Source organism: Equus przewalskii, chromosome 19 (assembly GCF_037783145.1).
Source record: "Equus przewalskii isolate Varuska chromosome 19, EquPr2, whole genome shotgun sequence".
Classification (NCBI taxonomy): Eukaryota; Metazoa; Chordata; class Mammalia; order Perissodactyla; family Equidae; genus Equus; species Equus przewalskii.
The window spans coordinates 3076970-3088598 of record NC_091849.1 but is presented as its reverse complement, the minus strand read 5'-3'; the positions used below and the strand labels follow the sequence as shown (position 1 = coordinate 3088598).

Below are 11629 nucleotides of genomic sequence, written 5' to 3'. Positions count from 1 at the left end.
GACATAGGGCTTCCATGGAGGGTAGGACGGTGAAGTCCAGGCCGCCGATGGCCCGCGCCACCCACCATCGCCCTCGCGAGTGGACAAGTCACGCGGGAACGCCAGCTGTCAGTTCCCTCGCCCTGAGGCTCGGAGGAGCCCGGCCGTCGGCAGCAAAGCCTGGCGGCAGGCCCCGCCCCACGATCGCCCCGCCCCACGAACGCCCCGCCCCTCCCGCGCGGCGGCCGGCGGAGAGGGCGTGGAGCGCGGCCGTTTCAGGGGGCGGGGCCTGCCGCCGGCGCCGCGGGCGCGTCGCGGGCTGACGCGGATGACGCGGCGCCCGCCAGGCCGCAGCCCAGCTGCCGGGCCGCCGAGCCCGCCTCGACCCGCCCCCGGCCTTCCCCCTCTGGCCTCCCGAGCGCGCCAGTCAGATCGTGGCGGCCGGCCGCGCGGTGCGCTCCTTGCCTGCACCCTGGGCGAGGCGACTCGCGCGCGGGCACACCCCCACGTCCTCCGCCGCCGCTGCCTCAGCCCTGCTGCCTCCGCTCTGCCCTGCCCGCCGCCGCGCGCCCACGGGGATATGGCACACGCGCCGGCACGCTGCCCCGGCGCCCGGGGCTCCGGGGACGGCGAGATGGGCAAGCCCAGGAAGGTGGCGCTCATCACTGGCATCACGGGCCAGGTGAGTGCGGAGGCGGGGTCGGAGCCGGGCCTGCTGCCGCCCGGGCACGTGTGCGCCTCGCCTGGCGCTCGGGGCCGCCTGCGTTTCCAGGAGCAGCCTTCCGGGTGTCCCGGAAGGTGTCTGCCGCCCGAGTCGGGGACAAGGTGGTTTGTGGGGAGTGCGCTGCGCGCGCTGATTCTCGTTTTCCTCGGGGGCGGGGAGCGTGTGTTCTGCAAGGGGTGTGGTCCCACGCCTGAGGAGGACGACCCTCTCTCACCTGTCCGGCAGGTGACCGGAGCGCTGGTTTCTCCAGGCCCTCTGGGGGGCACCTGGAAGGGCGTTCTTGGCGGGTCTAGTGCCCGGGGAGGGAAGGGACCCGGCTGTCCGTGAAGCTGTGCGGAGCGGTCCCCTTGCTTTATCGGCGCGTTAGGGCCGCCTGCCTGCCAAGGCTTCGGAAGCAGGGGAGGGAGTGCCGTGCTGTTTGGTTCCCCGTCACCACATTTCCAGACGGAATAAAGAAAAGAAAGTAGTGCTGTGGAGTCCCAGACCAGGAAACGTCTTTTGTTTAAAAAAACACACCTCACAAAAACTTCTTTTAATCACACGAACTTCTGAGATTCATGCTCACACTTTTGAAGTGGATGTGACAGACTGGTCCAAAAGTTAGGATACGGTACCGTTTCCAAAGAAATGACTTCCTTGATTGAGGTAATCACGAGGAACTGTCCCGAGTGTTGGAACCCCAGGTCACAGGTTGAGCATAGCCGTTTTGTGACATCATCTTTTAGAGGTGTTGCAATAGGTAGGGCTAGACCACTGTGTCTTACCGAGATGTGCTGTTTTAGATTCACTGGGGATGAAATAATTTTGCCCACGTATTATTGTAGAAAAAATGTGATTTGTGTGCCCCTGGAGATCTCCTGGTGGTGGCCAGTATTACTCTGAAGTAAATGTGGTAATAATAGCTAATACATACTGTTCTTATTATGTGAGTCACTTGACTAATAATAACATTTAGTTTTCACAACTGTTCTTTGAGGGAGTGCTTTTATGATCCCCACTTTACAGATGTGGAAACAGAGGCATGGACGTTTGGTTCGCCTGAGGTCAAACAGCTAGCAAGTGTCCAGCTGGGATTCAGATTCTCCTTTCAGCGCTCTCCAACATTAGTAAAAAGTTGAAATTGGCGAGGCATAAAGTCAAAGCCTGTTAGACAGATGGTTTTAACTACTTGTTACCGGATTAGTTTCTAGTTATTCATGCATCTTACTTTGTTAAAGGTAGCAAGTGTTTGAAAACTGGTAGGAGAGGTGGTAGGACAAGGATCTGAGGTTGAGGAAGAGAACCCTTAAATTCAGGCAGTAAGGCAGGTCAAGGCCAACATACTATATATACTTGTATATATATAGTATGTATACTAATTATACTAATGCTGAGGGCCCTTCTGCAGATGGTTCCCCTTTTTCTGATTTCTTAGCCTGGATCTGAAGCTCAAGTGTTTACTAAGCTTACATGAGCTCTTTAAGGCAGAGATTTTAGTATTATCAAGAAATTAGTTAAGCTGTTAATGTAACTCTTGATGTGGCTTCTACCAGTTTAAGTGACCAGCAGTGTGAATCAGTGCAGGTTAGAAATAGAACGTTATTTAGAGCTTTGACTGCAGTTGTCTGGCTGAGGCTGAGGGTGAGGGAGCTGCAGAAGTCGCCCCCATTCTAGCTTGTCCTGCAGACTCCAACAGGAAAGTCTTCCTTAAGCACACGTTCAATATGCCACACCCTGACCAGACATTTTTGGCTCCCCACTTCGTTTCCAACTTTAAGCTCCTGCTTGAGTTTCAGGCTCCTTTTAACTTCTGCATCAATATTTCTCCTTTTCCTCCAACATCCACCCTCTGCTTTGTTCCCTTATTTGTTGGGTGTTGTGTTGACTTCTGTAGCCCCTGGGACAGTGCTTAATTCTGTGGCTGCCACATGAGTCCTTGCTGATGGAATTTGCTATTCTGCTATACTTTGCATTTATCTTTTAGGACAGTGACTCTCAACCTGGGTATCAAGGACCTCTGGAGAACTGAAGTTAATACAGGGGGTCTGAAAATTCATACCTTATTGTTCATTTTCTTAATAATATTGGGTGAGAACTTACCAAGCTACTTACTCTTCTAAACATTTTATGTGTCTCTACTGAGAGGCAGGTATAATTTTTTATCCCCCATTTACACGTGGCTAAGTAAGGTTGAGTATGTTCCCTGAGATTGCACACCTAAAGAGTGTCAGAGCTGAGATTTGAATCCAGGAGTTGCTCTAAGCCATTTTGTTATCCTGCCTCTGTGGTAAGCCACGTACATTAAATTACAGCTCTGTGTGTGTGTGACAGGGAGAGACATTATTTTACTCTTTTACTCTAAGAAGAGGTCTCAGAATCAAAAAGGTGAGGTAGAAACCCTTGCTCTAGCACTTGGGGCTGTCATGACAAGTGTGCCGAGATAGGCTCTTAAATGGGTTGTCCCAAATTCCTGCTTGAGAATGAGTGCAGATAGCCAAGGTGCCCTGTCTGATCTGCATTTCTAGAATTTACTGTCAGACTTCTGATTCTAGCTTTCCCCCTCCTATCTATTCTTGACACAGTAGTTGTGAACTATTTTCCCAAGTTTTTACTTTATTAAATCACCTTTAAGAAAACCAGGCTCTTGCTTTGCATTGCTGCCTCTGGGCCCTCTGCCAGCTGTCCCCAAAGTTCACGTCCATTGTTTAATGATGCTGGCTGTTCCTTGCTACACCCATGGAGATGTTTTTGCTGTTCTTTGAGTACTACCACCTTGTACCTCTTTGGAGTGTGGCTGAATGCCCTCACAAGTCTTACTCCTTTTAACTCAACTGAAAGCTGCCTTGTACTCTGCCTAACCCTGCCAAATGCAGCCATTCCCGGAACTTTCTTTGTATTTACATATATGCAATCCCTGAGGGCTACATAGATAATTTACATATTTTAGTTCTTTGGATTGTAAACTGCTTTAAAACAGAAACCTCCCTTTCAGCCTTTACGTCCTATGTCCTACATGGTTTCATCTAGTGGGCTTTCGAAAATGTTGACTTACTCTTCCTGTTAACAGAACACATCTTTATTGTGTGTCTGCAGTGTGCAAGGCTTGTTTTGATGCTGCTGGGAATATAAAAATATGTAAGATGTACTCTTTGCCCACTAGGATCTCACAGTCTTTGAGGAACTTAAGACAATGCACATGAACAGACAGTGCATATGGAAAAATTAGTATTGTACTAGTATGTTAGAGGCCAAATGATTGGTCCATTCAACCTCAGGACTCTGGGAGAAGTCACTGAAAGCTAGAAATAGCAGAGATTATGTTCGGGGTGAACAGCATGCACAGGAGTGCAGAGAGGGGAGGGTTTTGGGGGACAGTGAGGGCAAATATTTAGTAATGAAGTTACTTTATTAAATTATTTATACCCCTTGCTCATTTCCAAAAGTATTCTGATGTGGCTTTAGTAAGAAACACATCATGGGACTATCATAAAAAGCATGAAAAACAGAGAAACACGAGTTTGCAGTGAAGGCAATAGGAAGATGGATGTAGTATACCAGAACCCGGAGCAAAGGATAGCTGTTGTTGGTTGGGCGTGAAATTCAGCTTTGAGCTTCCTGATTGTCAAGACAAAGTGGATAGATGAGTGAAACTTTTTATTAATACTAAACTCAGAGGGATAGCTTTTAAACGACAGACTTGAACAACATGATGCATGATAGTAGTTTTTTAAAGACAACAGAATCATCTCCCTAGGACACACATTCATTACCCCCTGATGGGTGGCTAAAGCATACTTTTTGGTAGGTAGAGACTTTGGAGAATTGAATAGTTAATATTTGTGGATTTTTCCTTTTCTAATATTTGTTGTTTCAAGCTGCTCTCTGCCAGGAGAGCGGGCAAGTTGGAACTGTAGATTACTTTCTCAGGTGTGTTTGATAGAGAGATTACTATTATTGTTTTAAATATGGAAGAATTTGACTTGGTGAGGTCCTTCCCACCTGTAGGTAGGCCTAGATTTTCTTTAGGAAGTGGTTTAGAGTTGGTCAAACATTTAGGTAAGTACAGTTCAAGCTTCCAGAGTCCTGCACCATGATGCACGCATGGAAGACAAAGCATTTATCTTTGAATATTTGAATAGCTGGTCATGGTCAAGAGAAGTTAACTTGTCTGTAGTTTGAAGACAACACAATTTTGATAACTCTTGCATAGATGAAAGAGTTGGACCCTTTGAGTTATCAGGGACAGATTATTTAAGCCATATTATTTTGTTTCAAAATTTTATGGCCTTATTTTTATTTTCACTAATTTCGTTAGTTTCTTTTGAGCATGTACTAGCTGCCGTCAAACGACCCTGGCCTTTAAAGAGAACATATGTAAAATGGATAACCTGATCTAGACTAAGGTGGCTTTCATAGGCTTCATTCTCTTCATTTAAGAATTAATTTAGAATGTTAGAAAATGGTAATTGAGAATTGGCAAGAAGTACCATTCTCTTCACAGTTGTGATGAGGTCTGTTAAAACAGGCCCATCTGATTAGTAATGGCTACATGGAATCCTGGAGCCAAAGCTGTATTCATTTCAAGGGAGAGGCCCATGACTGATTAGTGATGTCTGCCTGGGAGAGGGGTTAGAGTGATGGCACACGTGCTGTTTCTTTGCAGGATTGTGGCTCCTTGAGGATAAGAAAGAAGTGTCTTAATCACTTATCCCCTATATCTGGCATAACTGGCACAGATTAGGTACTCAAAATATTTGATAATTAAATTAATCTTTGGTTACTGATGTTTATTGTCATGCAGAAAACTTGCCTGGAAATTGGAGAAGTCTATAGAAATGGAAATAAAATGTTATGATCCATTCCTTGTTGATTGGGTAGAAGCAAGACATTGTCAGTGTACTGGGGAGAATTGTATGGTATATAACTGGCAGATAAGTTGCAATTTCAGAGATGAAATGATTTGTTATAACTTCAGATTTGAAGAGCTTGGAATGTAGACATTTAAGGGGGGAAAAATAACCTGTCCAGTTTTGTGTGATAAACTTTCAACTATTTTTATACACCTTTTAACCACTAAATTAAAAAAAATTCGCTTGGCATCTATATTAGGATTTTAGAACTAGAGTTAAATTAGCATCATTATGTAGAGGAGGAAAGGAGACTGAGAAGATGTGATTTCCCCAGGTCACACAGCAAGTTAGCCCTACAGTTAGGATTAGACCCCTAGACTCTTGTCTTTCCATTGTTTTGGGATTCTAATCAACACTGTCCTCCACTAACAACAAGAAAGAGAGACTGCTTTGAGCCAGAAAATTGGAGTAAAAGACTATATGTAGTAGTAAAATGTGTATTGTAGTGTTCTATAAAGTTGAGTAATAATAGATGTACATCTGAATAAATAATCAAATCTGTTCCAATATTTAAGGAAAAGATAACTAGGTTAACTTTATATAACATTTAACATATTATTTTAACAAAATGTTTGCACTTTGAAGAGATTGAGAGGCTTAGGGTAATTAAATAGAAATCTTTGGTATTTGATCTACAAAGGAAAATTAACAAGATTATAGGGAGATTAGCTTTAGACAACAGAATTTAGACATTCACTGTTCATTCAAGGCCATATGCTGACTGAGCTGGTAGTTTGCCTTCAGTGCCTCCAGACATGTTGAGCGCTGCTTTGTCCATTCCTGACGTGTGAAAACCCAGTGCTGCACATGTCCAGGTTTGGCTTCTGGACTCCAAGGCTGGAATTGAGGGTGAGTTTTTTTAGTTACTGACTTGATTTCTCAGATGAACTAAAAGTTCTCTTAATTGTCCTTGTGATCTGAATGGCTTTCTTTGAGGGGTAGAATTCTCAACTTGCCTATCCTTTGAAACAGCCTTTCCTAAACTTTTGTTAGACAGAAGTTATCACTAAACCAGAATTATTTGGCTGTGCTGCCATGTAAAGAATCAGGCTTAAGGAATGAGGCAAAATGTTTGCTTTTAACCAGGATTCTGGATACTTGGTAGATAATTATTTGGGGGAGGGTACAGAAAAAATTTACTTACATTGATAGAATGATTACTTTGTGCCAGGCAATGTGCCAAGTACTTTATATAAATTATCTCATTTGACCTCAGGTGCCACGTATTTTTACAGTTCACCTTATATCCTACAAGGAAACTGAGATTTGGGGAACTTGAAACTTGCCTAGGAACTCTTAATGCACTAAGTTTTTCTCAGGACCTTCTCTCCCGTGTCAAGTCTGACTAGCTCTGTTGGCCAGTTTGTCTACAAACCAGAAGTTCACTGCTTTCAAGAAATATGTTGTTTTTAAAGGCTGTTATATATTTTGATTAGTGCTTTACTGTGCCCATTAGTTGATGTTAACATTATTAGCTTGTATGTCTTAGTGGAAGTCTGGAATATGGATGGGGAAAGGAGGTAGAGGGCTATGTTCTCTGAGGCCTGTTCAGGACTCCTAGTGGCTCCTTTCCCCAGTGTTCTCGTTCTTTTGAGGGTTTTCACAGTAAGAGATGAAAATGATTAAAGTGCCTTTTCCTGCCATAAACCTCTGCTTCTTCTGGTGGAGGGTCAAGAGCCATTAGCCAATTCATGGGATCCTCAGAAGCAGGTAGGTCCCTCGGGCTGGGGCTTGGCTGATGGGTTATCTCGATGAAAATTGTGAATGAAGAACTTGCCCATGAGCCGTGATAAGCACATGGACAGTCCTGGTTTTCACTGTGGTGGAGAGAGGCGGGTGAGAGGCTGAGATGCTTGATTGTGTGGCCACTACACATTGTTCGGGGACCCTTCTATCTGCACTCAGATCTGAGAGTTAAAGCTCCCACTTTGCTTGCTGTGCCCTTAGATACATTAATTCCTTTCTCTGATGCTCCTTTCCTCTCTGTAGAGTGGGGTTAGTCCTTGCTGTCAAGGCCCAGGTTAGATTTTCTTTAGGAGATTCGGAAGTCCCCTATTTTAGGTTCTTTTACCCAGTTAGGAACAAAGAAGCCTGTCTAAGCTTGAAAACCTTTTGGCTCTTAGCAAATACTTTTGTATTGGCTTTTCTTCTGGTGGGTTAGTTTAACCTGAAGAGATGCTTCCTTGACTTGGAAGCAGCCTCCCCGCTTCTCTCTTCCAGTAAGCATTGCAGTTGGGCTACTAGCAGTTCCTCATTTCACACCGCTCCTAAATTTCCAGGTAGCAATTTGTTTTTCATGCTCAATTAATCTTTTTTCCCCAGAGGCAGTTACATTTCAGTGCAAATCATCCTCTATTTAGTAATAGAAGTACTAGTAATCATAATTAATTAATTCAGCAAATGTTTGAGTGTCAACTGTGTGTCAGGCATTGGGGATACTGCAGTGAACAAAACAGACAAAAATGACATCTTTATGACATTGATGTTCTAGTAATGTCATGTTCTGGTAACATCATAACATTGATCTTCTAGATGATGATGATGGTGATGATAATTATGGTAGATTACAATAATTAACAAGTATTGAGCATTTACTTTGTGCCAGACCCTGTTCAAAGGGCTTTACGTTTATTAACTTATTGAAACAACAGAAGCAACTATGAGGCAGTTTTCTTTTTATCCCCAAGGAGCACAGAGGTCAAGTATATTGCCCAAAGGTCAGTCAAGCTCTTGTTTGCGGTCAGATTTGAAATGTAAATCCCAGTAATTTTATTTTCTGTAAAGTTTGTGATTCGTTTCAACAGATAAATTCTAAGGAGAGTTAAATAAATTGTATATAAAATTTGAAAAATAAAGCATATTCAGGAGTTTTTTTGCAGTGTGGAAGGGTAGATTATAGGAGTAAAATAAGCCTGTGTTAATCATTACTACATTATATGCCTTTCATTTTATTTTATTTGCAGTGTCATTTAGGTCTTATCTTTAGTTAAGTTTTTGGAGGGCCCATGTTGGTGACTTATTTTGCAAACTCCCTGAAGACTGGGACTCTGTCTTGGAGGAAGTGAAGGAGAATGAATTGAATTTCTAGGTCAACTTGGGTTTGAATTACTGCTTAGCTACTTAGGAGCTGCATGGCTTTGGGCAAATTATTTACCTTTGCTGCCGGGTTGGAAGAGTAATTCCTACCAAATAGAAAATAAATCTGGCACATAAAATAGAGACCTTTTCTTTGTTGCTAGAATGGACCTTCTCCTCACAGTGTTAACAAGATAATAAAAGATTTCTTGAATTCTAGGAAAGGAAGTTGAATATGGAGGGTATTAATATTTCTACTTGTTTTGCACGGGGAATCTATTATCTAGGCGTAGAAAGTTCCGTAGTATTTGGAATCAACCACAAAGGCTTTAAAGTACTAGGAGGCCAACAGATTTGATATTTGGTAAGTCTTACAGACTGAATGTGCAAAGCAGATCTGGGATCTGGTCTTATCTTCCCATGTAAGAGGATTGTGGGCAGTGGACTTCAGTCTAAATCTGCCTTACTGTGCTTTGCGGTCCTGGGATGAAAGATTTGGCATAATTGGAAATGAGAAAGATGTCTTGAGTACTGTCCTACTTTGATCAAAGATTATGTGATAAAAAGGTTTTTTATGTCTTTGCATTACATGTAATTAATTGATGAATTGAGGACAGAGCATGGAACTGAGAATCAGAGGCTGCGTTTTAACACCAGTTAATTGTATAGCCTTATTTTTTTGAATCTGTTTCTTGATCCATAATGCGAAGGGATTACCTGGTGGTCTCCGAAGTCTGTTCAGAATGTAAAATGCTATGACATGAGGATCGATTAACTTTAATGAATTTATAATTGAGTGTGTAAACTAAGAAGAAATTCACAGATGAGTTGTATTTTGCCAGAATTTGTAAGGTTAAAGTGAAAAATCTGAGCTGTCTGCCCTTGTAGGTTATACCAAATGAAGTGATTTTTTGTGAGGAAGAATTTTTAAATTCCTGTTATTTACTTTTTGGATAGAAGTATTAAAAAATATAAGCAACTATATTTTGAGCTTCGTGTTTAATAGTTGAGGTTTTATTCATACAGTAAATATTTGGTGAGATTTATTCTGTGCTGAGCTAGGTGCTGGGGTCATAGCCATCACCAAGATGGACATGATTTTGTCTTCAAGGAGCTGATAGTCTAGTTGGGGACAAGAAATTTGACAAGTAGTTTTATAGCATGTTAAGTCCTATGATAATAATAAATGAGTCGTTGAATCACAGGAATATCTTTCCTTAAATAAAAATGCTCTAAAGTATCATTAATTCAAGAGATTATTGAACATCGCTTACCCTGAAAGTTTCTGGTTGTAAATGCTGTTGTATTAAAAGAGTTAGTTGTGAGGCCTTTTTGTAGGAAGGTGAACTGCCTAAGGACCACTTATAGGCTATTTTATTCTTTTTTTTGACTTGGAAGTCCTTTACATAGTCTTGTATTCAGTGAAGGATGGTTAAAGATGTTACTGTTTTCATTCTCATTTTTCTATCTCAAAAGCTGTGTTTCCAGCTTTTAACAGTTATTCCAGTTGGAGACCTTACCAGTTATTTGATCAGTTATATTTATGTATGTATGTGAAAATCGTAGACCAAGTGAAGAAGCATTTGATGAACTGTCATTTTGCGATGACATACTTTCGATGGGCAGGTCAAATTTTTCTTTTTGGCTGATTAAACTTCAATTCAACAGAACATTCTAAGTATAGCCCCTAATGGTGACTTAGTGTCAGCCAGGGAATTAATATTTGTTTTAGTTTTTGATAACTAATTTTTGAGTCAGTATTGTAGCCAGAGATGAGTATAAAATCAGTTAACTTTGTTTTGTGCTAGAATATTAGGTATACGTTTATTTGAACCAGTATATGTTGTTAAATGTTTTGTTCACTGTCGTAGCCCCAACACTTAACATACAGACTGTAAGACCTGGTGCTTGGACTTGGGGAGGTTAGATAGGAAAGGAAAATGAATGTATAGGAACCCAGAAATAATGATTTGCCTGCGGCTTTTAGGGGTAAGAGGTCAGTGAAAGAGAAATGACTGTGTAGGTTTTAACAGGGAAAAAAACAAGGTCACTGGAGGCTGGAATAGTTGAGAAAGCTCTGTGGGCTTGGCCTCAAGGAGGTCAGATTTAGAGAGAAATGGAAACGCATGAGAAAAGGCGTGTGGTGTATTTGGAGTTCAGCAAGGCAACTAACCTCACTGGACAGAGTGGTGTCTGGGTGGAGTACTGGGAAATAATATATTGAAGGTCCAGAAGTCCAGATCATGGAAGACCTGGAAAAGCAGATAGAGGTGCTTGGATTTGATGAAATAAGCACTGGGGAGGCAGAGACAATGTGGTGTGACAGACAGAGCTCGGCATTGAGTCAGTTTGAAACCTGGACTCAAATCCTGCTTTAAAAAAAAGTGCATTTAAAAATGTCTGCCACTTACTAGCTGAGTAATCCCTAGGTAAATTATTTGACCTTGAACCTTAGTTTCTTCTTCTTTAAAATACAGTTACTTATAGCCACATCACAAATTGATGTGTGGATTAGATGTCATGATTATAGTAATGCCTAGCACAGTACCCAACACATACTGTTTATGAAATGACAGTGCTTATTATTTATTACGTGTAATAAATTTAGTAAATAAATTATTACATATAATAAGTTCTCAAGATGGGGAGGAATGAGAGAAGAATAGAGAAGTGGTTTAAGAGTGCAGTTTGGTATAGATATGCAGGATGAATTTGAGTAGTAAAACAATGGAGACAGGAAGACCTGCGAGGAGCCTCTTGTAGTAATGAGGATATAGATACAAACAATGTTGGTTGTGGAGAAGGAAAGGGAATCAAAGAGACAACAGGACTTTGTGATCAGTTTGGCATAGGGAATGTGAGAAAGGAAAGAGTTGGAGATCTCAAGGTTATTTTAATTTTGGGGACTGGCTGGATGGTATTACCATGGCCGGAAGTGCAGTTACTGGGAAGGAATACCAGT

The 11629-nt window shown here is 42.2% G+C and overlaps 1 protein-coding gene across 1 annotated transcript in view; it reads left to right on the top strand.

Annotated features, from left to right (window-relative positions):
• The first annotated feature begins 230 nt into the window (after window positions 1-230).
• The window catches only part of GMDS (GDP-mannose 4,6-dehydratase), a 649017-nt gene continuing 637618 nt past the window's right edge, over window positions 231-11629 (top strand). Inside the window, exon 1 of the mRNA XM_070583962.1 lies at window positions 231-661. Coding sequence (XP_070440063.1) covers window positions 308-661 — 354 coding nt within the window. The 5' untranslated portion in view covers window positions 231-307. The remainder of the gene's footprint in view (window positions 662-11629) is intronic.